This window comes from Naegleria fowleri (assembly GCF_008403515.1).
Source record: "Naegleria fowleri strain ATCC 30894 chromosome Unknown tig2, whole genome shotgun sequence".
Lineage (NCBI taxonomy): Eukaryota > Heterolobosea > Eutetramitea > Acrasida > Naegleriidae > Naegleria > Naegleria fowleri.
The window spans coordinates 994,523-1,021,749 of record NW_025407934.1 but is presented as its reverse complement, the minus strand read 5'-3'; the positions used below and the strand labels follow the sequence as shown (position 1 = coordinate 1,021,749).

Genomic DNA, 27,227 nt, shown 5'->3' with positions numbered 1-27,227 from the left:
TGATGGACATTACTCACAATGAAAATCTATTGAACGGAATGCCAAATTTTCTTTTGGCTGAATACCATTTAAGGCATTCACCAAATGATGATCACCAACAACACCACCAATCACAAGCAATCGAAGATACTCCCCCTTCATTCAAAGTCTGCAATAGCATGGATCTTGTCATCGATCATAATTCCACATTCCCACCCTCAACGACAAGCACTTTAGAAGTTTCAATGTCAGACAACAAGTTGGAATCGTCGTCGTTGAATGATCTCAAAGTTAATGCGGAAGGAGAGGTTGCCACCACTCCTGAGACAACTCCAAAATCTGTCGCTGCTCAGACATTTCTCAGAACGAGAATCAAATTTGATTCTCTTCTTTTTGGGAACTTTGTGTTACAAATTTTCGTTTGAAACCTTGTCAGGTGCCATTGGTCTGACCATTCTCACAAGATTAGAGAGACATCCTTTGGGAGCAACGACAATTTTGAGTTTATTAGCCATTACTTTTGGAATATCTCAATCCATCTCTTCAACGTTTGTGGAGGGATTTTTGAAAAAAGTTCGAGCCACTCGATTGTACAGTATGGCTCTTTTGTTCTTTTCTCTATTAATCTTAATCATAATTATTTTGGAAGCATCCACAGGCGGTACTATAACAGTAGCAGGATATTGGACGCCATGGATTACCTTCCCAATTTTTGTTTTTATCGGATTTAACGTTGGAGGTGAGTATTGCAGCAAGTTAATATCCCTTTATTATTCATTGATGTGATCTGATATTCTCATTAGTCATTGAAGTTGTTCGAAAGATTGTTCCAGCAACCATTCTCGGGAACTCCAAATCTGTCACCCTTAAAAGATTGAATGCAAGTATTCACATTATTTACGAGTGTGCTGGTACTGCGGGTGCTTTTCTTTCAAGTGTGTTCATTGAAAAACTTGGATCTGTCTATGCACTTTGTCACATGCCTCTATTTTTCACAATTTGTACAGTGTTCCTCTTTTTCATTAGCACGAAAGGTCAACAAAAAACAGAGGATCAACCAAAAACATTCAACCCTTCTGTTTCAGCAATGGATGTACCAAGCCTCACCCCTCAACGCCCAAAATGGTCTCAAAGAGCCAAGTCCTTTTCGATTCGTGTTGGAGTTGCTGTAAAGAATTATTTCAAGAGCATGTTCATTGGCGCAAAGATTGTTCTCACCAGTCGATATTACATTTGGCTTATTCCATGTTTTGTTTTGCCTCAAACCCTTCACAAATTGATCGACAACATTTTCCTTCCAGCTTTTGCAAAAATGATTTTGAAAAGGGGAAGTTATTCAGGAATCATGTTGGGTGGTTCAAATTTTGGAGAATTATTGGGAGCTGGATTGTTGTTCTTACTGGCCAAGAAGGTCAAGAAACCAACCATTTGGATATTGATGGATGCTTTGTTTTTGAACTTGATGTGGATTTTCCCATTCCTTTCTTTTGATGCAAAGACAGGCAACAATTTGATATTTGCCATTTGTATTGTACCAGCGATGATGTTGATCTCTGGCTCTTTTGCAGCTAGTGATTGCGCTCAAATTGCTTACATTCAGTCCACTGTACCCCACAAAGTGAATGAACAGACAGGTGTGAATGAATTGGCATCAGTGATGAGTTTCTTGTATTCATGTTACATCATGATCACAACCTTTGTTGTTTTTGGATTATCTCAAGGAATTGACAGATTCAATGATGACAAGAGACCTGAATTTGGTTTCATGACCATATGCCTAGTCTTGACTATATTATCTGTGGTAATTTCTACTAGTTATTTACTCGTTGCTAAAGTTAAAACTTCCAACGAAGAAGAAGAGCAACAACAGAAACAAGAAGAAGAGAAGGAACTTTCTAAAAATCCAATTAAGGAAGATTCCAGTCGAGCGGATTCTGCCGAAGAACATGATCCAAAAGATTCAGTTACTCTCTACCATGTTTAATTCCCATATTATAGTGTTGTAATGAGGTGTGTGACTCAAGGCAAATCAAATAATTGCATCTCGCTGGAAATAAGGCTAAAGAAACATGTGAAGCATTTCACTGTTTCCATGGTCTGCAAGTCCATCAACGACAAATAAATAATCTATTGATGTAAATGCTTTGGAAAATGAACCATGCAATTTTACGAGCTATTTATATTTATTGAGGGCTTGATTGATAAATAATTTAGTTCACTTTTAAGTAGCGTCCATCTTAAACGAGCTGAAGCAGCAATTTAAATTCTAGAGATGACAGATTGTTCACACCTGACCCCAAAAGCGAATCCATTTCCATTCCTTCTCTTTCTCAAAAAAGCCTTACACAATAAATATACGTTTCTATAGTATTAATAGGGATCAAACAACAACAACACCCAAAGCACCACATCTTCAGCAGTCTCCTCCATTCAAGGACCATCTCACGAGTATGGACCTTTGAAATGCAAAGACCCCTTCCATAATAGATCCTGACGGTAACGTACCACAAGTGAAGTCGACGAATTTGGGATGGCTTGATTTGTTCGTGACTTCCACAAGGATCATCCAAAAAAAAATAATCAACACACACACCTCAAGCTTGATTCGCATTCTCTCAAGCTTTTCCGTTGTTGTATTTTGAAAAGGTTCCGAATATTTTCATTGATCATCATCATCAAACACACGCTACTACTACTACATTTCTTATCTTTACAATTTTATCAAATACTTTCGAATACTACCACTATTAGTTTAACAACAAAATGGATCAAGCAGTTGAACGACTTGTACAACGTTTTAATCAAGTCCACTCAGACAAGCAAGAACAACAAAAGTTTGGCAAGCAAATGAATGATTTCTTGAAGTTGTTTAACCGTTTTGTTGCCTCACAAAAGAATCAAGCACAGATTAATTGGGATCGTATTCGGGCACCAACTGAAGATCATTTGAAGGATTATGAACATTTGAGCAGTGATTTGGATCATTCCGCGATCAAGAATATTCTCAGCAAACTTGTGGTGGTCAAGTTGAATGGAGGATTGGGAACAACGATGGGATGCACAGGCCCAAAGTCTGTCATTGCTGTTCGAGGTCATGATACCTTCTTGGATTTGACCATCAAGCAAATTCAGGTATGTAATTTCACACATCTATTGATATCCACAGCAACGGATCATGATTGCGAATGAACTGAATGTGATTATTAATGATTCGTGTGTGTATGAAATATTCATTCCAATCCATTCATACAATTTTGATTTTCAATTCGGCTCATCGGGCTCACAATTTTCACATGTGAATTGTCTCATCATCACCCATCTTTGTATCCATCTCCTGCAGTACTTGAACAACAAATATGATGTAAATGTGCCACTCGTATTGATGAACTCATTCAACACTTCCGATGACACAGCTAAAATTATCAATGACCCCAAATATGCCAATATTAATGTCACGATCGAGTGCTTTGAACAAAATCAATTTCCAAGAATCATCAAGGAAAAGTTACTTCCATTCCCTGATGACATTCCCAATGAACAGAACAAGGAAGCTTGGTACCCTCCTGGTCACGGAGATTTCTACAGCTCATTCTTTGAGTCACCACTGTACAGCAAATATAAGAATGCAGGAAAAGAATACATTTTCTTGTCGAATATTGACAACCTGGGAGCGACTGTTGATGTAAAGATTTTAAATCACTTGACCAATAATAGAACTGACTTTTGCATGGAAGTCACAAAGAAAACATTGGCCGACGTGAAGGGAGGAACACTCATAAATTATGAAGGAGAAGGAGTCAAACTTCTAGAGCTTGCCCAAGTTCCAAAAGAACATGTCAAAGATTTTGAATCTATTGAAAAGTTCAAAATTTTTAACACTAACAATTTGTGGATTCGCCTTTCTGCTATTGAAACTCAATTGGAAGAGCTCAAACAAAGAGTCGAAATTATCAATAATGAAAAAGAGGTAGATGAAGTGAAAGTGATTCAATTGGAAACAGCCGCAGGAGCTGCAATTCAAGTTTTCAAAAAGTCCATTGGTGTTGATGTGCCAAGATCTCGATTCTTACCTGTGAAGAAGTGTTCTGATTTGCTCTTGGTGCAATCCAACTTATACAACCTTGGAGATGACTATTGCTTGGTCAAGAACACATCTGAAGAAGCACCAATTATTAATCTTGATGATAAATTTTACAAGAAGGTTGGAGATTATCTTGCAAGATTCAAGAATGGAGTTCCAAATATTGTGGATTTGAGAGAACTGAATGTGACTGGAGATGTTACTTTTGGGAAGAATGTTGTCTTGAAAGGAAAGGTGAACATTGTGGCTAAACAAAAGGCTCTCGTGCCAGATGGAAGTGTTATTTCTGACGAAACTGTACAGTATTAATATATCTTTGCTTTGTAATTCTTACTTGTTAGTATCGATATTCATATGTTTAATATCTTCACATTGTTTTGTTTAATATCGACTTCAAAAGGTCATTTATACAAAATTAAGATGATTGTTTTGTAAAGATTAATTTCTATTAGAAAGTAATAGAAAAAGAGTTTACAAAGAACGAAAAATCATGTGACACACACAAAAAAAATGTCCAAACGAAACCGATCATCATTCATGAGAGTGGATCCATTTTTCGTGGATGATGACTCAAGTGATGAGGATTATATTCCTTCCGACGAGGAATATCAATCATCCGATCATTCTGAAGGAAAGATCAATCCTCATCTCTCAAAAAGAGAATACATTCAATTACCACCTCACTTGACTGGAGTGATTCGTGAAAAGGATTTAAACAAGATTCATTTTGAACTATTGACGAGTCAGAATGATTTGGAAGAAATGGAAGAAATGGATGAGATTTCTTGGAAGAAGGAACGATCAATATTTCTCACTCAACAACAACATGTCATTCATGATGAAGGGCCAGTCCTGGAGAGAATATTTGTTTCACATATTTCTGATTTTACAGATCCAACTACGACACATTCTTCCTCATCATCATTGAATGTCAAGCAAGAGAATGAAGAAACAGCTCCGAAAAACCAAGTTCGTTTAGGAATTCTTTGTCGAAATAACAGTAAAGTGGATGTGATACTCAAATTCTTCATCGATGGTAAAGAATTGAAAGAAATGGAGACTGTTGTACAGAAAGGAGAAGTTGTGAATCTTCATGGATATGACGATTTAAGGAAGAAAATGAGACAAAGACTCTTGCTTAACAAGTATGTGCATAATCCAGAACGGACACAGAATGTCACTAATCAAGCATCAAGTTCCACCCAGACAGAAAATGGTTATGGCGTTATCAAAATTGAGGTGTACAAGGCTACTTCAATCAGAAAATATCATGATGATTCTGATGAAGAGGAGGAAGAGAAAGAGTGTGACAAAGAAAAAGAAATTGACAAATCTTCTTCGAATTCGACTCCACTCCAAACATTATCCAATACGGCACAAAAGCGTTGTGGCATGCAAGTCACCATTCAATCGAGCAAAATCCAACCACATAAGAAAACATCAAAAAGAGGCAAACAATCACAAACTGAAACAATATTTTTCAAGGAAAACCTTCTTTTTCAATCTCTTTACAAGTATAGAAATTATTTGGGTTTTCTCGTCGAGTTGAACGATTATAATATTGATTTGAAAAAGTTGAGTAACACTGCTCAAAGAAGAACATTGAAAGAAGAGGACCATTCATCTGATTACAGTGACGAAGAAGATCATGATGGAATTGCCACCAACTCAGCCCCAACAATAGTCAAAAAAGAGGAAGACTTAATCGTGGATCTCACTGAAGAGGAACCACCCAAGGCCATTGAGACCATTCCATTAGAGAGTGACAGCGAAGAAAATGTCATGACACCAAAGATGACCACTCAAAACTCCATCGCAGAATGCACATACATTTTCACTGAAACTACCCAGGATGTCACTAGAAAGACCGTAGATGAATTGAGAACATTTATCAAACTTAACGACGAAGAGTTGTACAACAATATTAGAAACATATTGAGTGAGAAGGAAATTTCTGGAAGCAGGTTCATGAGTCTTAGTTCAGCTGATTTTTATCAAATGAAGTTAGACATGAAGGATCAAATTAAGATTCTGCAAATAACGAATAGAATTCACCAAAATTCAAGTTGCCTTAATAGTGATTGATCTGTGATTGGTGAAATAAAAGTTATTGAATAAACGTTCCTTAAGGTTTTTCATTAAAGGAGTTTGGTGAGAATTAAAGTGGCCATTATTTTGGACAATCGTTGAATGGCAGAGAGGGATCCTGTTCCAACAAGTGATCTCTGCATTCATTGGATTGACTTGGTCTTGATTGAAACATTGTATTATCCAGAAACAGCTTATCGATCTTAATTTTTGACCTGGGCTTCAAAAAACTCGAAGGGTGGATGGATCACTTTGTTTATTGGAAAGAACATATTCAAATTAATATACAGAAAAGATATTATTGATTTATTGGTAGAGATCAGTGTCCATGACCTCTTCAGTTGTGGTAGTTGTTGAGGTTGTACCAGCAGTATCATAATCCGAGAACTTGAAGTTTCTGACATCACCTGCAGCTTGTTGCAAGGAAGTCGAGAACATTTCATACTTTCTAATTTCATGTTCTGGGACTGATTTACGAGCAAATCTCATTGCCTCTTCGAAGTGAGCTCTGGTAATATAAGGGACAAAGTCCATATTTTCCTCCAATTCTTCGTCTTCATCTTCCTCTTCCATTTGCTTTGATTTTCTTTCCTCTTCCTTTTGTCTTCTATATTCGACTTCTCTCTGAATGGACTCACGAATGGCCAACTTGGCAGCACGTTGACAAATTTCAGTCAAGTCAGCACCAGAGAATCCCTTAGTGGCCATAGCAATTGCGTGCAAGTTGACATCAGAAGCAAGTGGCGACTTTCGGGTGGATGCCTTCAAAATTGAGAGTCTTGAACCTTCATCTGGCAATGGAATGTAAATCAATTGATCCAAACGACCTGGTCTCATGACTGCAGGATCAATAATATCTGGTCTATTGGTAGCACCAATAATGAAAACGTTCTTCTTCTTACCCATACCGTCCATTTCTGTAAGAATTTGGTTAATAACTCTGTCAGAAGCACCACCAGCATCACCGAGACTTCCACCTCTTGCCTTGGCAATTGAGTCCAATTCGTCAAAGAACAAAACACAAGGAGCAGCAGCTCTAGCCTTGTTGAAAATGTTTCTAACGTTAGCTTCAGATTCACCGAACCACATGGTCAACAATTCTGGACCCTTAACAGAAATAAAGTTTGCTTGGCATTCGTTTGCGATGGCCTTAGCGAGAAGTGTCTTACCACATCCAGGAGGACCATAGAAGAGGACACCCTTTGAAGCTTCTTGACCGAATTTGGCAAACATGTCTGGATATTCGATTGGATATTGAACCAATTCTTGCAATTCTTGTTTGACCTTCTCCAAACCACCGATATCTGCCCATGTGACATTTGGAACTTCAACAACAGTTTCTCTGAGGGATGATGGTGATTGAGTAGTGAGAGCAGCTCTAAAGTGATCCATTGTGACTCCCATAGAGTCCAAAACTGCAGCATCAATGGTATCTTCTTCCAAGTCAATCAAGTCCATCTTTTCTCTGATACAGTTCATGGCAGCTTCAGTACACAATTGAGCAAGATCGGCACCGACATAACCGTGAGTTTCCTTGGCAACAGCCTCCAAATCAACATCGTCATCCAATTTCATATTTTTTGTGTGAATTCTTAAAACTTCCAATCTTCCAATTTCATCAGGCACACCAATATCAATTTCTCTGTCGAAACGACCGAATCTACGAAGAGCTTCATCAATTGAATTTGGTCTATTTGTTGCTGCCATGACAATCACGTTTGATCTTGTATTCAAACCGTCCATGAGAGTAAGTAATTGAGAAACAATTCTTCTTTCAACTTCACCGTTGGCCTTTTCTCTCTTTGGAGCAATCGAGTCTATTTCGTCGATAAAGATAATCGAAGGAGCATTCTTTTCTGCTTCTTCGAAGGCCTTTCTCAAGTTTGCTTCAGACTCACCAGCTAACTTGGACATAATTTCTGGACCATTGATCAAGAAGAAGAATGCACCAGTTTCATTGGCTACTGCTCGAGCGATCAGAGTCTTACCCGAACCTGGAGGACCGTACAAGAGAATACCTCGAGGAGGTTTGATACCAATAGATTTGAAGAGTTGTGGGTGTCTCAATGGTAATTCAACCATTTCTCTGATTTGAGCCAATTGCTTTCTTACACCACCAATGTCGTCATAGCCGACTTCGTTCAATCTTGCTTCTTCATCTTCTCTCTTAATTGGATCACCTTCGCAGTGAATGACAGTATCGGGAGCAACAATACAATATTCGTCTGGATCTGTCTCAACGACCTTGAATTCCACCGATCTCATACCTCCGCGAACATTGAACAAATCACCCTTTCTGACTGGTCTGTAGGCTTCAAGGAAGTATGGCTTCAAGAAGATGTCAAAGAGATCACCAGTTAAGCCTTCAACGGTATCATCAATTGGGAGAACGTGAATTCTCTTACCATACTTTACATCGGGACATTGTTTGAGAATAATTACATCACCAAGACGAACACGCAAGTTCTTTCTCATCACCTTGTTCATCTTGATTTTACCCTTCTCACATTCTTCATCGGACAAGACAATAGCAATGGTATCCTTGTGTTTCTTACCAACAATACGGACGGTATCACCTCTAAACAATTCTAGGGCTTCCATTGTATCTGGATGGACACCAACAATGCTGTTATCATCTTGAGTGGCTTCATCAACGACCAATCGATTCTTTTCCTTTTGAGATTTTACCTTGGCCAACAATTCTTCATGTTGCTTCTTTCTCTCGAGTGCTCTCTTGGAGGATGGTGTTGTTGGTTCTTGTTGTTCGTCAGACATTTTGATCGTCGTTGTGTGTGGAGTAGTTTTATTGGAATGAAGAGAAATGGAGATCTCTTTCAAATTATTTTTTTTAAGATGTTTTTTTGATCAGAGAGCGTCATCGAGAGTCTCTTCTCTTTAACTCTTGGAACTTGCTTCAACCGATCGGAAAGCAAAAAATAATTTTAGAACGCAAGCTTGTTGATGTGTTTGGCTTGAGAGTTTGTGGTTCTTCGCTTGGTGTTTGGGTAGTGTTGAGGTGTTCAATACCCTCAATCAGCACTTTGAACTTGTTGTTGTTGTTGTTGATAATTCAGTAAAGGATACATATGACGATGAAGACGATGACGATGACGAATTACCTTTTGAGATCAAGATGATGATAACATTCCTCAGTTTGTTGTCTGTTTCCTTATTAGAACATTTGAAACCTCAACACCTTTACTCAATAATGAATGTAAGAACGAGACCAACCAACTCAACCTAAAGCAGCGAGCAAGGTCAGTACCAAGTATTCCTTACAATTTTATAAACCTTCTTCTAACAGGATTGATTTTCCAACAAGTAACTCATCGCCAATCCCCGATCTCCAAAACTCTTTAAAGCATGTCGAGCAGACTCCTCAGGAAAACCAAGCTCACAAATGAGTTGAACATCGTTTTCAAAATCCGAATCAATGGTTGGTTGGTTGATGTGTTTCGTGAGCTCCTCGAGGTCATGTTCTTCGTCATCCCATCGATGGACGACGTCGTTGAGATTTAAGGAGTGGTCTGTATCTGGATTTGTGATTTGTGATGATCTTCCTTGTTGATGTTCATTAAGGTTGGTCCTTTCATGCCACTGCAACGAATTGGAACGGAAGGGCATTTCATTCACTACGACGACTGCACTCTCGAGTTGATTTGTTGTTAATGGCATTGACCCATGTTGGCCAAGAGAATCAACTCGATTTTTCACATAGTTCAAAATTGTGCTCATTTTCATGTCCATCCATTGGATTTGTTCATCCACAGAAGCTTTCCATCGGTTTGTTTCTTCTAATTGCATCTGGAGTGTTTCAACCAAACTGATCAACAGCATTGGATCTAACCTGTTGTTGTCAGCGCTGCAAGAAGGCATTCCATGTGAAGAAGTGATCGACGGCAATTCTTCAGAAGATAATGATTTGGGTGCGGTCATCAATGTTTGATTTTTCACATTCGGAACATTTACGGGAGGTGAACATGATCTCGGAGCACAAGTGGTGGTGGTATGAGGAAATGAAGAGGAGGAAGAACAATCAATCGTCGTATCAGGTTGAATGATATCACCCTGAATTGAAGGATACATGGATGAGGAGATGCAACTCTTTGGAGTGTTCATATGGTTCTTATTGTGAAGATTTTTTTGACTCTTTTAAAGATTTAACTTGAAATTAGAAAGTTTTTGGAAATGAAACCTTGCATTGTGAAAATTTCATCATGGTTGCGAAAGCACTAACTGTTTCCATCTGCAGTAGTACATTAACCAAATAATGCATGATGAAACGGTTATAAGATGCGTGGCGCACCTCAAAATTTGGAATTCCAAGTCGCACCTTTTCAATAAACTACATAATGAACGCGTCCAATCTGACGCACTATTCTTTGCACAATATATGAATCGAACTCAGTCGAAACCTGCCAAGTAACAAAATAAAATCGCAACACCCTTTGACAAACATGTTACGACTCGCTTCCAAAATCACACGACTCACATTGGAGTCCAAAAACAAACAGGTCACTCAAGCCAAGAAGATGATTGGACAGGCTGATGCATCCAAAAAGTCCATCAAAACTGAAATTATTGGATGCACAGTGATCCTCCAATGTATCAATAACGATGGTGCAGCAGTGGAGTTGCAAGAAAAGAATTCATCCCAACATGTCATGAAGAAAATGTTTGACAAGTTTCAAGATTTAAAAACATGGCATGAATGGTCCTCTCCACTTCATTCCAAAGCTTACTTCCACAACAATCAAAAAACAAACACGCTTTCGATTGGAACTAAATTCTCTCAGGATTTGAATTTGGGGTTTCCGATCGGATCAAAGACTTCTCATGAATGCATCACTGGTTTAATATCATCAGAGGAACAATGTACCATCCAATGGAGTAAGGAAGAGGGTGGATTAGCGTCGTGTCACATATGGTCGTTCGATTGCTTATCATCCACTCAATTACAAATCACAAATGTTGAAGTTTTTCATGGCATTCCAATGGTATTGGTTCGACCACTTGTTTCAAAAAAGTGGAATCAACTGTTTGAACAGTCCCTCGAAGGTTTTTTGAAGGAATTTAATGTCGTCACAAATCAAGTTGAAGTGGAGTAGAGAATCCTCAGAAATTGTGCAAGTTCAAAACTCATTACTCCCTCTAAGTGTGTTTGTACAAAGAATTCAATTCCGAACAAACACGCCATCTAATGCACAACCACCTTTGTAAATAGTATTGTGCACTCATAAATACACACATCTATAACTGTTATAACTCACTTTATAAAAGGTCAATAGCAAAAGTTTGTGTTTTCATATTCGTCAAAAAAGGCAATTGGTCTCAAAATTTCACACAAGCCAACTCAGATGTATCACCTCAGTCACTTCGATTCAAATCTCACATTGAGGTATGTACACAAAATACAACTCTCAAACAAGTTCTTGATTAAATTCAAAGATAGAAACACGCTCCTCTATTTCATGACCACTCTCGCCACAACAACGGTAATGTCATCAGGCTTTCCACCCAAATAAAAAAATCCATTCTTTTCGGATTGATCTTGGAATGGAGTGCTTTTAACATTCTCATAACCAAATGCAATTTGTCTCGCTTTCAGTAGTAAATTTTTGGCAAGTTCAAACTCACTCTTGTCAAGATTTTGATTAACAAATTCCACAATTTGATGGTCATATAAATTATCAAATAATCCATCGGTACCAACAATGATTAAATCTCCATTGCAAAGTTTTAGAGAGTGGCAAACGGCATCTTTTGGAGAATCGTCAAATCTTCCACGCAAAAATTCAGGTATCACAGCTAATTGATAAGGAGCGTTGTGATAATGTTGTTGGGGCGTGGATCTATATATCACTTCATAAGAACCTTTAGAAGGAGTTCCATCCGTTTGGTGTTGTTGCTGTCTTCGTCGCATCACTAAAAATCCAGAATCTCCAATATACGCAGATTTTAAAAGTCCATTTGTTTCGTCCAGGATCAGAACACAACATGTTGTACTACCTGCCAACACTTGTTTCTTCTCTATAATATCTGAATACGATCGTTCAATCAACTTGACGGGATCTGCATACTCTTTTCCATTATATAAGGTATAAAAATAACAATTTTGCATTAATTGTCGAGACATTAAACTTGAATCTCGTCCGTATTGTGACCATCCTCCCACTCCATCAGCAACACCAACACATTGCACGCTATTTGCTGGATCAACCTTGTATGGATTATTGTGACAGGTCATATCGTTGTTATCTTGAATAAAAAACGCATCTTCTCCGCCATATAATTTTTCATCATCTCCTTGAACTTGTTGACGATAAGCCTTTCCCAAACAATATCCTTGTGCAATTAAGTACATCTTATTCAAATGTGGTTTTGTTGAATTTTTCTGTTCATTAACAGAAGAGGAAGTTTCCAATGAAGAAGACACCGACGAGTTCTGTTCTTCATTCTCGACCAACAATTCCGTTCTTAATTTGTTATATTCAATATCAAAAATATTGTATGGCTCATTAACGCTTGTTGATTTTCTATAATCCTTATGGAGATATCTAATTTTAGGTGTAATTAAATTCTTTGGTGATTGTTCCGTATGAGGATTTGTTTGTTGTTGATGAAGAGCAGAAGAAAGATTTTTACTGGTACAGCTGTAGTTCCGATGAGGAGAAGAGTTGTCCATTCCAAAACAACAATCGTTGTTCACGATCATGGCCATTCGGCTATCCAGTAGGTTCAACAACAAGGATGACGACATCCAAAAAGAGGAGGATGATGATGATGACGAACAACAACGACTACCACAGGCCATTGTTCCGACCCTCGCCGCCGAGTGGAAGCTCAACGTTCGTTTCCACATTTTTTTTGGACGTGAACGTTGGTGACAAGCTCGTTGTTGTTGCTGTTGCGGATGTAAAATTTCAGAGAGATTCTTTGATGACCTTTTATTACACTCATTCCATCAATCACATTCAAGTTGGAAAGCAGCAAAGGTCAACGAACGAATCATGAGATTCATTGAGAATGTCACGGCGCTGTGGCTTGTAATATTCTTTGTCATTGATTCAATCTCATTCTTCTTACTCAATGTTCCAATAAAGATCGTCAATGTCTTCTTCTAATTCCTTAATGCATAGAAGAGAGTTTTTCTCAATCTTGTAGGTATCTAAAATATAAATGGGTTCGTAGACGGAATGAATTTTGAAGAGATTGTGATTTTTGTGATGGGGCACAATGATCCATTTCTGATTTAAAAGGTTTTCGTTTTTCGCAAGTTTGATTTTGTTTTCTTCCAAATCCCAAGTTATGACCATTTTCTCTGTTTTTTCAGTGGGGCTTGAAATTTTGGATTCAATAAAACCGTCGAGAGTAATTTTGAAAAATTGAGTGTTTCCATTATTGAGAGCTAAAAGAAAACCTGTTAAAACTGAGTTATAAAACGCAAGACCTAATTGGTTATTGGGCTGAACAGTGACATACAGTTTGTTATTTTTAGAAATAGTTTTGTAGGTATTTGTAGAGCTCTGTAATCGATTTAAAAAACTGTATTGAGGTCGCTCCTCTAAAACAAACTTCCACAAATATCCATCGTCCATTTCTGCTAAATGATCTTTTTCTTCCTTTAAAAATACATGTTCTCCATCATAGTATAATTTCAGTTTGGGATTTTCAATGGAACGAATTAATCCATAGGTGTGACTTGTGTTGCATTTACCAATGTGCCATTTTTGTGAAAGATTTTCGTTGAATTTTGATTTGATTAACTCATTGTTTTTACAATCGATAACCTCTAAACTCTCTACATGATAAAATAAATCCTCTCTTTCGAGAATATGAAAATTAGAATCTCCTGTATAGATAAATCGAGTAATTGGTTTTTCTGTCATGAAAAAATCTTTGTGACAAGTATCACTGAGATTATTTTTACGACCATGATCTGTGGTGTTGGTCGATGGCGGTGCTGACAATGAACCAGATAATGTCAATGACTTGCTTGATCTTGTTTCAATTTTTTGGTTTTCAGTTTTTCCACCACAACTATCATCATCGCTACTCACACTACTTGTCATGTAATTTTCAAAAATTAAAATTGAAGAACTGCAGTTCACGGTTGATGTTTCCGACAAGCTTGTTGTTGGAGGTGTGATTATCAAGCTCCTCCTTGAAGATGGTATCGATAAATATCGATGATTCAACTTGTTCTGAATATAGATCGGAGTATAAAGGGGTAATATAAAAGTATTTGTGGACAACATTTGATTCGGAATTAATTCTTGTTCTTGTTGATAGTAATAATCCATTATTTCTTGATTGTTTTGGATCATGCCAATCTCTTGTTGTTTCATGGCATGAACTTTTTTTGTGGTGCTTGTGGTGGTTTCTTGTTCGCTGATCATTTTTTTTTAATTGTAAGGAATGTATAGGAATTCAAAAGAAGTGGGTTGAGATTCAAACTGCACTAACATTGATGGTTGGAAAATCTCACACTGTATACTATCAAGATTATTTGACAACTAAACGTAATGGATGACCGATCCCACTTGGGGTCAATCAAACTCTTTCAATAAAATTTTTTTTAATTGATTTTTTATTTTGGTCGAAACTAAAATTGAGAAGAGTGCCACTGTGGACAAAAGAGTCTCAAGATCAAAATCCTCTTCACATTTTTTGGAATAAGGGAGTACTATTGTTCTCTTACAAATATCCATACGAATTACAATTTTGCTTGATGGAGTTAAAACTTAACTCATGATTCACTCTGAGGACTGACACAATTTCACCAACTTGTCCGACCAGTTCAACAATCGTTCCTTATTGGCACCCCAGTCACTGTAACCATATTTACTGATACTGAATGCAGCAAAGGTGGATTGAGAAGTTAGTCGATGCATGGAACGTACGGACAGTAGTTGAATGGTAATGTAATCGGGATACTCTTGAAATTTGGTCCTCTGTAAAAATGTAAATAAACCAATGTCATCGTTTCTTAACAGCATTTCTACTCCTTCCTCTTGAGGCAGTAATTCATGAAGGAGGGCGTATTTAAGTTGAGAAAGACTGACATTTCGTAGAATTGGTGAATATTGAATAGAAGTGTTAACATTCGATTGAGCATCGAGAGGACATTGAAACAATTCAACGCTGTTAGTTGAATGTTGAGCGATAAAGGTGTCACTTTGAGGAATGAGTAAAAACCAATTTGGAGACTTGGGTAATTTGATGGTTGCGAAGGAGGAAATGTATGGTAGTGGAGTGGTTGGCGGTGTTGTATCTAATGGTTTTGTGCTATTATTCAAAAGATGATAGAATAGAGTATTTACATTCTTAAAGCAATGTTCTCGCAACACATGTTCAAACTTGCCAGTCGTCAAAAAGTATTGTCCTATATGGAGCGATAATTTCTCCAAGGTGAGACTTGCACTCAGAACATGTTTGAAGTGTTGAGAAATAATGTCCATGACAACTTTCATTGCTGACGCTCCATCAAAACATTGTTCAAACAGTTGCTTGCTGAATTCTCTCGTGTGAAGAGTAATTTTGGATGTGAATAGCTCGAATATGAAATTTAGATCCTTCTGTGAAAACTTGATCGTGACAAGCGAGTTCGCTATGAAATCAGTGCCGTATAAATCCTTTTGTTTCGAGAGAAGGTCATGAATTGGGCATATTTGAAGAAGAATGTATCGCTGCTCGTTGGAGTTGATGCCATGTCTAAGCTTCTCTACGTGGTTGTGAGGTATATGAATTGGTGACGAAGACGAGACCTCTCCTGAAGATGTGTGACATGTTGAGGGTGATTTTATCGTATCACTGCTGAGAGGATGGTCGCAGATTGATTTCTTGAGAGGAGACAGTACGGGTGCCTTGGATTGAACTACATTGGACGGTGACTGATGCGATGATGTTAGAGTCGGAGCGATGTTACTTGATGAAACAACGTCTTTTTGAAGCACAGTACTTGTGCTATCGACACTACTATTGGAAATGGTTGTGGCAGACTGACTATTTCTAGCAGATAACTTTTCAGAATCGAGTGAAATTGGTAAAGAGCTGTCTGTAATTGTGTTCATTCTTTTGCTCTCTTTCATGAATACCATGAATGATGAAGAAACAGACCAGTGCCTTGACAGGCTCCTTTTTTTCGTTTTTGTTGAGCAGCAAAATATTTTCGGCGCCTTTATGGTTTCGCCTCAAACCAAATGGACTTGCCAGTTTATGGTCAGCGGCCTTGAAATGGTGGTTTAGTTGGGACGCTTGGTCGCTTAGTCGGAAAAACTTTGCCATTCAAGCATTCGCTTACCAATTAGATGGACCAGTAGTTTTTGTTGTGCATGTGTCACGCGTCAAATAATGTGTATTCGAATAGTACAATAGAAAGCATCCGTTCATTATTAAATATTTACATTTAAATGTACAAAATATCTCAGTTATAGGAATATGCATCTCATTCTTCATCCACAGAAATTGAAGCCACACGTGGAGTTTTCTTTACAACTACTTTTGTTGGTTTTTTCTGTTCCAATCCGAGAAGCTCTCTCACAATCTTGAACCGAATCAGAAAACATTTTACAATGATATACCATCCACCCACAATAATTATTACTGAAATTATTAATACTCCAAATCTGTACAATATCGGATGTTCTGTTGATGATGTACTCGATTTATCGGATTTACAGTGAGTATTTCCAATAAGTAATGTGGTAATGAAAGTGGTCAATATCAACACGATGATGATGAGGCTTTGTTGTTGCGATAGAGGCCTCCAACCAAATCGGATCATTTTTTAATGTTGTGTGTTGTTTTGATTGATCATAAATCGTGTTTTTGGTGTTCTGCATATAGAGATGGGTTGTTTTACGTTTACATTGGAAATTGTGTTGTTATACATTTATTTACATGATGGTGAACAAGATTGTCAGTTAATCATCTTCATGTGTGAGTCGTAATTCATAAAATTGTTCTCCAATAATGATGTTGTATGTGTCGGAATGATCAACGTTGGTTAAATTCATTATTATTAGTAAAATTCATTATTTAGATTGTTGTTCTTCCTTCATCTTCTCTTTAGCAGCAATCTTTTGTTTGAGTCGTTCAGCATCACGTTCTTTTCGTTGCTGAGGAGTGAGTCCATCATCCTTCTTGTCCTTATCCACTCCGGCTTTCTTTCTTCTGTTCATGGCACGTTGGCGATCAATATCTCTTTGATTTCCGCCTGACCATCGTGATGATCCACATGGTTTTTCATACATTTAATTCCATTTGATGATGACAAGTCGCTAGTTCTCATCAAAACAACACAAAACGGTAGCATTTCAAAAAACTACGTACGAGTCATGATGGTGAGAGTCTGGTGAGAGGAGAGTGCTGTTGTTGGGATGTTGTTGAATTTTTTTTGACTGGAAATGTTCCCAATTCCGATGATATTGGAAGAGGGATTGTGTTCTATAACCTCACAAAATCCAACAGACTAGATCATGCAATGGGTCTAAAAGAAGATGTCAAGCGTCGATTGAAAGACGCCGAAGACAGAAAAAAGATTTCTTGAAGTTCAAAAAGATTTTGCCCCAATTAGAGGACATGACATTCTTTGTTGGTTTCTCTTGAGTCTAAAAAGTACCTCGTTGTGAAGGAGAGTGCTCGAGTGATAGAGTGCTTCGTATTTCCATTATTTGTTCGTCAGGGCAATGTAGTACCTGTAATTTCGTAAGAAGTTCAAAAAAATGCAAGACAAGGCGGTCAACCACAGAGTTAAACTAATGTTGCATGCATTCAAGTCGGAGCAACAAATTGGTGAGAAGGAAGAGGAGGATTCATCACTCAATCAGAAATCTTTTTCTTCTTCAAGAAACGAGTCTTCCTCCTCTTCCTCCTCCTCATCATCAGTGGAGGAAAACTATTGGGAGGACCTTCAAACCTATTCAAACAAATTAAAAGAAATAATGATGAGGAAAATTCCAAAGAGAGAAAAAGGCTTTTCTTGCATGAATTTTGGATTCCATTCGCAACTATCTGTTTCTAGAAATGAGCTAGAACGCTATCATGCGAAACAGATTGGAATTTCCTATCATCAGGGTGTCATTTTAGTGAATGTGTATTCCTGGAATAGGTCATTACCAGATGCCATTCAGGTGTTTGATTTGTATTCACGAGAATTTAAACAGTCCATTGTGTTTGAAAAAGTCAAAAACAAATCTCTTCTCTTTAGAATTGAAGAAAATTATGATGGAATGCATAATGATGCTCTTCTTCTTGCAGACGCACATACCATTTCAAAATATGCTTTAAAAACATTTTTGAATTGTAAAAATGAGGGTGAATTAACAAGTTCATTTATTTGGAGAAATGAAAAATCATGTTCATGTATCATAGATTGGATAACTATTTTACCATCAGAAAAGCAAGTCTATATTTGTGCAAGCCATATTGTTGTCTTGAACCTGGAAAGTGGTGAATGCATTCGAACATTTGAACTTGGAGAGCATGCCCAATTTCTTCGTCGTATTGAATTTATGGACTCTGAGACCATGATTGTTTTTCACAGAGGAGCTTCAATTTTCCAAAAGGATCAAGAACAAACATGGAAGAAAATTCAAGATTTAAAGCAGACCTCAAGTTTCAAAATGGACATGGTATTCTATGATTCTCTATCAAAACTAATTCTTACCAGCACCGAGATATCACAAGACCTTTCAATTTATAACCAGGATGGGCAATTGTTGAAATCCATCATAACCCAAGATATTACTCAAAAAATCAAGCTTCCTCGTGGTATGTGTGTTAATTTTTTAACAGGCGAACTGTTGCTGTGTCTCGATGATCTTGTTGTGAGCTTGTTGTGAGCGAGACCAATATGAAAATTGGATGATATCATTGAACAAAAAGGGTCAAATTTTCTTCGAGTCATGCATAACAAAAGGTTTAATCAAACAACATGAAAGTGTCACACCAACCTCATGTAAACAAAAAATCTCAAACTAATACTTGTAAATCAAAGTTTTGATTGCTCTTGGAGGTACCTCAATGAACGCATAATATTCCTCTCCGTACACATCAGTATCCACCAAATAAAAATTCAAATGATATTCTTCCTTATTTTGAACTACTGTAACAATCTTATTATCTGGAGTTTTGAATGAGGTGAGAAGAAGAGCCTTGTCCAATTTCTGTTTGCCATCAGAAATTAATTGCTCGAAATGAATTCTTCTTGATCCTTGAGTAATGAATTTCGAGAAGTGACCAAAATAATAATATGTTGGTTGAATATGAATTTCCTGGGTTCTGTTATCAGCAATGATTGGCGCGTCACAGAAATTTTGCAAATGATTTGGTCCACCGCGGTAATCCAAAATACCTATTCGTTAACAACAAAGAGTGAATGATAACCAGCAAAGTTAGGGGCATCATTGTCGAAATGTGAATACGAAATATACAATGATTAATATATTAGTAACAATGATTGGAAAATGTCATTAAGGTGCACTACTACTTACAATTCCAATCTGTCCAACCACTTGCGTAATTGTTCAAATCATTGATAATGTCATAACCATACTTTTCTCCTCGTGACCAATTTCCAAGCGAAACACCATGATCCCAACAGGCTTCTGTGGCCAATAGGAATTTTTGAGTATTTACACGATAGGCACGTGACAAATTTTCATACTCCTCATCGACATACCAATGGAAAGCCATTCCATCCACGTATTGTGCAGCTTTAGGATTTGAATAGATGCTTTGGGCCCACTTCTCGACATGGTCACGATTATGATCATAAATCATAATTTTCAATTCTGGATGATCCGCCTTAAGACGAGGTCCTAAATAATTAGAAATGAAAAAAGCTTGATAATCTGGAGTATAACAACAAGCGTCCCATGGAGCAGCAAATTCAGGTTCGTTTTGAACAGTGAGACCCCACATTCGATCAATACCTTCTTTCTTGTAGGCTGTTACAAATTTTGAGAAATGCAATGCCCATGCACTCATAGTTTGTGTCGAATTGATCAAACCATTGGGTTGAGCACTACCATCCATTTGTTTGTTGTATTTCATCCATGCAGGAGGAGACCAAGGAGATAAGAAGATTTTGAATCCCCCACCCTTATTAGGATAAACAGTTTTCACTTGATTGAGCACTTTCTTAATGAGAGGAAGAGTGAATAACTTGTCTCGTCTAATATTAAAATTCACCAATTCATAATCACCATCGACATCATCACACGAATAATTATCCAAACTAAAATCACACGAGTTCATATGAATTCGAGCCAATGTATAATTCAAACCCTTTTCAGTCCAATACAAGTCTAGAATTTTTTGCTTGTTTTGATCATTCATGGTGGCGAACGTAAAGCCTGCAGCCTCCGTTAATGCACAGCCAAATCCGATGATTTGTTGGTATTGAATACGGGAATGTAATTTCACGAGAGGTACCTGATGTTGCATGGGTTGCTTTCTAGTGCTGATCCATTGCAGAGGAACACCAGGAGAGAGCCTTTCATGTCCATACAGAGAGGTTTGGATGACTTGAATGGGAGAAGGTGAGGATGATGATGGAGTTAATGGAATGGTTTTAATTTGGAGAGAATAGCCACCTCTTGTTGCAACAAGCATCATCATCCCGACCATCGCCATCATCAGGATTACAACGTTCCTGTGGATGACCTCAAAACGGAACAAGTTAGAGAACTTTTTGTGCATTTTTTATGAAACGATTTCACTTGTTTTTCTTAAACGAATATAATAGTAGGAAAAGTGGTCAATGTTTAAGGGATGAATGTTGTGGTCAATCCTTGAACACATGGTCCTCTCTGAATATGTTCTTGTTTTTGAATTTATGGTTCGATCGATGGTCCAGTGTAGTTGAGTTGTGTGAATAACTCACGCAAGTAATAATTTGCTTTCAACTAAAATGGCAATACATAAGTAGACCAAATACATGGCAATAAGAAACCAAGCAAAGATTTTGGGAGAATGAAATTTTGCGACTGGCACGACAATAATGGAACTGATCAAAACGGCAATGAGGAAAACAAAAGTGACCATAAGGGTTGGAGAAAATTCAATAGGGAATGGGTTTGATGTCATGATATAATTGGCTGTCATGGAAATGCCAAGACCAACTTTAAAATGTTCCCAAAATTGGCATGTGTTGTTAGTTCATATTTCACACAAAGTTTTCAACAATTTCCTGAACTTAAATTTTCAAACTACTTACAAAGTAAACTCAACCCAGGTGCACTATACGCAGCAGCAACAGCCATCTCAACGAAACCCTGTCTGGCCACCGCAACATCAGCAGCCATATCACTCAAACTATTGCCAGCAGAAAGGGCAATGGAAAGAATGGAATCACTAATGTTCCACATGATTCCAAATGAATTGAGCACATCCACCAATTCATTGGCAATGGTATAAATCCAAATCACAGACATGATAAATGAAACACCCACAATCATAATATGATACTTGGGTTTTCGACTGGCCTTTGAAGTGAAAAAGATGAATACTGAGAAAACAAGTCCTATCAATGAGAGTAATGCCCAGAGAGGAAATTCAGAATTGACCACCTTCAGGTCTAAATATCCGAGAGCAAATAATACGAATGGAGGCATAAATATTGGATTTAGAACTGCAAAAAGCTTGCTCCATTCATTTGGATCTGCTTTGGGAATGGTCAAATTTCGAATCAAAATGCTTGGTGCTACCAATAAAAAGAATAACTTTTCTCCCCTCGATTTTCTTCCCATTCGCACTGATCCAAAAACTCAGCCCACACATGACAAGCTTTGCATTTCACTTTTTCGAGCCAAGTTCTGTTTCCTCCAGCCTCATGACATGCGTCACACACATCTTCTCCTGTGTTTTTATGATCAAAATGATTTTCAATGATAACAGAGCCAATGTCAATCGATTTCAACTTTTGACTGCTCAAATTGTCCAAAGATGGCGTCTCATAGAAAAAGATTCCAAACTTTGGGTTATATTGAGCTCCATAATGGTGTTGCTTCTTTCGTAAAATTTCAATCACCTTGTCAGGAATATCCTCAACTTTGGAGAATCGAAGCGTGGGTTGCTTGCCTTCCTTCCAGCCCGATGATGAAGAATCTGCTTCATCGAAGGAACTGTCCTCAGAGAGGAGCTCGTCATATTTCGTATAGTATTGCTCTTGGATGAGACTTTGTTTTTCATTATCGGTAGAGTCACAAACTACACATGGATCCTCGTTGTTGATAAGGCACCTTCTTTTTTCTTGAATTTTTTGCTTTCTGTTTTGTATCCTATTCATGGCAAGCTTACTTCCAATGACAAACACCACATATGCAACATAAATGGCCAGAAATGAAATACTTTGCCATAAATTGATTGAACCATCGACCAAGATGATCACAAACACAAATGTAACACTTATGAGATAGGTAATGACGTCTCTCAGAAAAGGAAAGGCTGACACTTTTGCTTCTTTCACAACCAAAGTGACGCATGCAAGCAATACACTACAAATAAAAAGTCCAGATCCAATTGGCTCACCTAGCCCAAATCCAGTGCTTCCAGAGAAAATGCCTGCAATGGTACTGAAAATATCTGGAGCCCCATTTCCAAATGAGAGAAAAGTTACACCAGCAATATCAGGACTCAATCTTAAAATTCGAGAAATTTCTGCAAGACTCGGGCAAAAATAATCTTCAGCAGTGGCTGTTGTTGGATTTGTGATCATTCGCATTAAAAGGAAAGAAACATGAAAATTGAAACACCTACTCGAAAGCATGTAAAATAAAAAGACCATCCACAGAAAGGCCAAAACATAGAACAATGGTTCTAACTTCTGGAAGGTGCAATAACGAATAAAAATATAATTTAACATGCCACCAAGTGGTGACATGCAGTTTTCCTTTGCAAATTGACATTGATCTAATTCATAGGTAGCAATTTTCGAGCAAAGTTTGGTATTCTCTTGAGGAGAATCTGAATTCTGAGAGGAGGTGTCTCCAAAATTTTGGGTCTTATTGAGGAACATGACATTATATTCATGACTCTTATCTAAGGAAAGATGCAGTGATTTCAATTGGTTCATGTTGTCACTCGGCGACAACGATACCTTTCGAAATATTTCAAAATACGACAAACTCATGCAACCCAAACACAATAGAATCACCACCAAGCCCTTGATGAGCATCCAGTGTCCATTGATTCTATACGTCTTGTGGAGAACATGCTTGTTATTAACAACCCAACCATCATCACCCTGTTGGTGAGTGAAATCAGGCAATTCATCTTTTTTCTGCGTCAATTCTATCATACATGGACGTTGCAACCATCTTGATAGTATCCTCATGTGTGTGTTTTCTTTCCGATATTATTCACAAACGTTCAAGTATTATCTCAACCAATAGACTCAAAAAAGCCTTGATTGTTGTGGTGGTCGTTTATCAGATCGGAGTGTGTTACGGGGTTGTGGTGGTGGTAGTGTTGTATGGTTTCCCGACGACAACGAAACAATTTGGCCCTCAAGCGGATCGTGTGGTTTGGTTTTTTTCTTTCTGATTCCGAATATTCAAATGGTGATGCTAATGCTGAAAATGTACTTTTATGGATTTTCGAAAATGTTGTTTGGAAGGGTATATCGAGAGGATGGAGTGCATGCATCATGGAAAATTGGAGAAGATGAAGGCTCGTTCAGTGGTTTTTGGTCAACCAGTCATGGAGTGCGTGTTCAGGAAATTCAAAATTCTTGAAAAGGAAATTTTTTTGACCCTCATTGAGAATCCTAAAAGTATGTTATTACCCGATTCATTACCCGGATTCCTTCGAACTTTGGGTTTAGTATTATTGCGGTTGGCCTGCAGTTGGAACACAGAAATAGTTCTTGTGTGTAACAACAAGAGCAACCTCATGTAGAAAATAGAGATTCACAGGCGAGTGGAAGTATAGCATTTGGTTGAATAATTTTCCCCTCTGTGGTTTGAACCCAGTGGAAGGATCTAAGAGCATTTTCTGAACATGGACCTTAAGGTTCAAAAGAATTTAGATGTCATAATCGATGTCTTTGGACCTGTCATCGAGGAGCACAAAAAAATTGTTGCAGCGCTGCTCTGACTTTGACACACAACAGCAATCATAATGACAACGTCGACACTACAAAATGGAGATTCCATATCATCATCGACCATCATCACAACGAATAGTTTAAATTCTTCACAAGTATTGCAATTACAATCTAATCATAGTGGTGTCAGTTTTATTCTCATTCTCGATGGATGTGTAAGTAGAAGGTTGACCACTTCCAGTTCCCGATTGTTGACTGATGAATATTTAAACGAAATGTTTATTTTGAATCATGAATCACCAATTATAATTTGCTACATGGATTTCGTGATCACACACATAAAATTTATTCACCCTGATCGTCACTTGTGACACTTTTTCCAAATCAGGTTTTTTTATTGGGGTTATTGATTTTGTTTTGTTGTCTTCAAAATTTAAGATTATGGAAGAAGAAGAAACAGCCATCCGTGAGTAGTAGTAGTAGTAGCACTCCATCATCACCCAGTTTATCCTCCTCCTCCTCTGCTCAACAAAATGTTCTTTCTCGCTTCTTTTATCGACTCTATTCTTGGCTCTTCCTTGAAAGTGAATATGTGAAAATTGGAAAATTATATGGACAAGAAGTGAGCGTGTATTTGTGGTATCAACATCAATTCATATTGTTTTTTGGATTTGCAATGGTGATTGGATTGAGTGTCTTGTTGCCATTGCATTTGACAGGAACACCAACCATTGCCAATTCGAGTCTTTTAAATACCACTCAGATTGAGACCTCTTCTTTTCTGTATAGAACCAGTGTGAATATGGTGTTGTCACTTCCTGATCGAATGTATGCTCATGTGATCTTGTTTTATGCCTTTTCACTTTTGGTGTTCTTTTTATTGCACCGATTTTCCTCATCAAAGTTTGTGACACAATATATTAATATGGATGGTGGAGGAGGAACTGTCGATAGTATTGAATCTGATACTGGTAATCACAACAACAGCAATTCAGCATCTACTGGTGCTGATCAAGGACGATTACTGACCTTGTCCAATACAAATGCTCCTTCCAATTATGGATCGACTTACAGTATGGTCAGCAACTATGCTGTACTTGTCAAGGATCTTCCAGTTGAATGCACTGACAATATGAAATTTAGAAAAGCAGTGGAAAGTGTATTTCCAAATTTAAGAATTTATTCCTGTCGATTAATTCATGATACGAGTGAACGAATTAAACTCGAAGAGGAATACCAAAACGCTCTCCAACAAATCAAACACTATGAATTTGTGAAAAATGAAACAAATAAGCATGTGAAATTGATCAAGTTATTCGAATCGAGCTCCAAGAAGGCCAATTGCTTTTCAAAAATTGTTGAGAGAGTGGATGCCTTGAATTATTGGAGAGAACAAAAAGAAAAATTAGAACAAAAAATTTCTGATTGGGAACATACGTTTGAAATGATGCCAAAAGCAACTGGATATGGCCACATAATTTTCAAATCGATTCATGACGCATCCGAGTGTAAATCTCAATGCATGAATGGCTTGAAATGGTTCAAAACTAATGAAGGACTTGATTTCCGAATTGAACCTCGTACCTACGAACCAAGTGACATCAATTGGAAGAATTATGCTGTGACAAGTAAGCAAAGAGGTGTAAGAGTTGGATTTGTGAATGTTGCACTTCTCATTTTGTTGCTATTTTTCACAAGTCCTCTCGCTATTGTGTCTGCAATTCAAACAATTGCAAACAGAATTCCACAAGCTGCTGAAGCGTTCAACCAATTGAAACAAGCAAGTGGATATACTGGAGATTTATTGTTCCACTATTTGCCAACTCTATTACTCTTCTTAGTAACTCAATTATTGCCAATGACTATTCCAATATTAACCTCATTGGAGAAATATAAGGCCTATTCTGAAGAGTCTCGAGTTTACCTTTTGAGATTATTTGTTTATTTGATTCTGTCAACATTGGTACTTCCAGTTTGTTTATTGACATCATTGGATGGTATTTTACGTTATTTCCAAACAGAAGGAAGCGGAGAAGATTGGAGAACTTTGTTCGATCGATTATTTTTACCTCAATCGGGTGCCTTCTTCTTGAACTATGTCATTCAATATGCCTTGTTGGGATGTTTTGTTGACATTATTCGAATGAAAGATCTTATCAAATATTTCTATTTGAGATTTAAGAGTGTCACAGAGGAGGAAAAGGAACAAGCAACCACCATTGCTGAATTTGATCTTCCTCTCGAATATGGATATTTAACAAGCTATTTTGGAATTTTGTTAACCTTCTCTGTATTCGTTCCACTTGTGTTACCAGTTGGATTTTTCTACTTTTTAGTGAAGCACATTGTTGATCGATACAATATTTCAAGATTGTGCTCAAAGAATGATCGAGCTCGATTCAAAATCTCACCAGACATTACATCCTATCGAGAGAGAAACAAAATGGTCGTACAAAAAACCTTTGCATGTCTCATCCTTGCTCAAATTTACATTACTCTCTTCTTTGCCAAGACTGGTGATGTGACTTATATTCATCTCTTCCTCATGTCTCTCATATTGATATTGAGTGTTGTGTATTGTTTTTATTGGACAGCTTCTTACAAGACAACCTTTGTACCCTCTGTTGCATCATCCGCACAATCTTTTTTGCAAGGTAATAGTAGTAGTGGCGGTGGTGTGAGTGGTTTTACAAGTTCCTTCTTTGGTTCGAGTGGAAGTGGTGATTCTCTCATTGAGGGTGCTTTTTATAGCGAAGAGGAAGAGCTTGCCATTTTCTCCTCGCAATTAGACAAGTTCAGTGAATGTTATTTCCCACCTCATGCTTTGCAAGGCATGTCAGGATTGAGAGAACAAAAGGAGGAGGAAATGAAACAACATTTGAATCAAATCCAACTCTGAGTTTTCACAATTTCGAAAACAATAAAATTATATTTCAAAAAAATTATTTTTCCAGCATCAAGTGGTGATTTTTTTTCATTATTATTATTATTATTGGGAAAAGATTAAATTCGATTTCATAGATTGGT

General features: G+C 37.5%; 13 protein-coding genes across 13 annotated transcripts; 6 read left to right on the top strand and 7 right to left on the bottom strand.

The window, feature by feature from the left end:
- Positions 1-273: 273 nt before the first annotated feature.
- Positions 274-1,963, top strand: FDP41_000754 (uncharacterized protein; the record flags this gene model as incomplete). Its single annotated transcript, XM_044711296.1, has 2 exons — positions 274-718; positions 783-1,963. 2 exons carry the CDS (start codon positions 274-276, stop codon positions 1,961-1,963), a joined length of 1,626 nt encoding a protein of 541 aa, XP_044569568.1.
- Positions 1,964-2,742: 779 nt separating this feature from the next.
- On the top strand, positions 2,743-4,369 carry FDP41_000753 (uncharacterized protein; the record flags this gene model as incomplete). Its single annotated transcript, XM_044711285.1, has 2 exons — positions 2,743-3,111; positions 3,320-4,369. The coding sequence occupies 2 exons, from the start codon at positions 2,743-2,745 to the stop codon at positions 4,367-4,369; spliced, it is 1,419 nt and encodes a 472-aa protein (XP_044569567.1).
- A 201-nt stretch (positions 4,370-4,570) lies between these two features.
- Positions 4,571-6,145, top strand: FDP41_000752 (uncharacterized protein; the record flags this gene model as incomplete). Its single annotated transcript, XM_044711274.1, has 1 exon — positions 4,571-6,145. One exon carries the CDS (start codon positions 4,571-4,573, stop codon positions 6,143-6,145), a length of 1,575 nt encoding a protein of 524 aa, XP_044569566.1.
- A 309-nt stretch (positions 6,146-6,454) lies between these two features.
- On the bottom strand, positions 6,455-8,923 carry FDP41_000751 (uncharacterized protein; the record flags this gene model as incomplete). The annotated part of the gene is made up of 1 exon (XM_044711263.1): positions 6,455-8,923. One exon carries the CDS (start codon positions 8,921-8,923, stop codon positions 6,455-6,457), a length of 2,469 nt encoding a protein of 822 aa, XP_044569565.1.
- Positions 8,924-9,445: 522 nt separating this feature from the next.
- Positions 9,446-10,267, bottom strand: FDP41_000750 (uncharacterized protein; the record flags this gene model as incomplete). Its single annotated transcript, XM_044711252.1, has 1 exon — positions 9,446-10,267. The coding sequence occupies one exon, from the start codon at positions 10,265-10,267 to the stop codon at positions 9,446-9,448; it is 822 nt and encodes a 273-aa protein (XP_044569564.1).
- Positions 10,268-10,605: 338 nt separating this feature from the next.
- Positions 10,606-11,256, top strand: FDP41_000749 (uncharacterized protein; the record flags this gene model as incomplete). The annotated part of the gene is made up of 1 exon (XM_044711240.1): positions 10,606-11,256. One exon carries the CDS (start codon positions 10,606-10,608, stop codon positions 11,254-11,256), a length of 651 nt encoding a protein of 216 aa, XP_044569563.1.
- Positions 11,257-11,612: 356 nt separating this feature from the next.
- On the bottom strand, positions 11,613-13,010 carry FDP41_000748 (uncharacterized protein; the record flags this gene model as incomplete). The annotated part of the gene is made up of 1 exon (XM_044711229.1): positions 11,613-13,010. One exon carries the CDS (start codon positions 13,008-13,010, stop codon positions 11,613-11,615), a length of 1,398 nt encoding a protein of 465 aa, XP_044569562.1.
- Positions 13,011-13,230: 220 nt separating this feature from the next.
- Positions 13,231-14,547, bottom strand: FDP41_000747 (uncharacterized protein; the record flags this gene model as incomplete). The annotated part of the gene is made up of 1 exon (XM_044711218.1): positions 13,231-14,547. The coding sequence occupies one exon, from the start codon at positions 14,545-14,547 to the stop codon at positions 13,231-13,233; it is 1,317 nt and encodes a 438-aa protein (XP_044569561.1).
- Positions 14,548-14,904: 357 nt separating this feature from the next.
- Positions 14,905-16,221, bottom strand: FDP41_000746 (uncharacterized protein; the record flags this gene model as incomplete). The annotated part of the gene is made up of 1 exon (XM_044711207.1): positions 14,905-16,221. The coding sequence occupies one exon, from the start codon at positions 16,219-16,221 to the stop codon at positions 14,905-14,907; it is 1,317 nt and encodes a 438-aa protein (XP_044569560.1).
- Positions 16,222-17,874: 1,653 nt separating this feature from the next.
- FDP41_000745 (uncharacterized protein) lies at positions 17,875-18,993 on the top strand (the record flags this gene model as incomplete). Its single annotated transcript, XM_044711196.1, has 1 exon — positions 17,875-18,993. The coding sequence occupies one exon, from the start codon at positions 17,875-17,877 to the stop codon at positions 18,991-18,993; it is 1,119 nt and encodes a 372-aa protein (XP_044569559.1).
- Positions 18,994-19,128: 135 nt separating this feature from the next.
- On the bottom strand, positions 19,129-20,767 carry FDP41_000744 (uncharacterized protein; the record flags this gene model as incomplete). Its single annotated transcript, XM_044711185.1, has 2 exons — positions 19,129-19,505; positions 19,645-20,767. 2 exons carry the CDS (start codon positions 20,765-20,767, stop codon positions 19,129-19,131), a joined length of 1,500 nt encoding a protein of 499 aa, XP_044569558.1.
- Positions 20,768-21,034: 267 nt separating this feature from the next.
- Positions 21,035-23,228, bottom strand: FDP41_000743 (uncharacterized protein; the record flags this gene model as incomplete). The annotated part of the gene is made up of 4 exons (XM_044711174.1): positions 21,035-21,276; positions 21,372-21,818; positions 21,878-22,849; positions 22,913-23,228. 4 exons carry the CDS (start codon positions 23,226-23,228, stop codon positions 21,035-21,037), a joined length of 1,977 nt encoding a protein of 658 aa, XP_044569557.1.
- Positions 23,229-24,274: 1,046 nt separating this feature from the next.
- Positions 24,275-27,099, top strand: FDP41_000742 (uncharacterized protein; the record flags this gene model as incomplete). The annotated part of the gene is made up of 2 exons (XM_044711163.1): positions 24,275-24,415; positions 24,589-27,099. The coding sequence occupies 2 exons, from the start codon at positions 24,275-24,277 to the stop codon at positions 27,097-27,099; spliced, it is 2,652 nt and encodes an 883-aa protein (XP_044569556.1).
- Between the last annotated feature and the right edge of the window lie 128 nt (positions 27,100-27,227).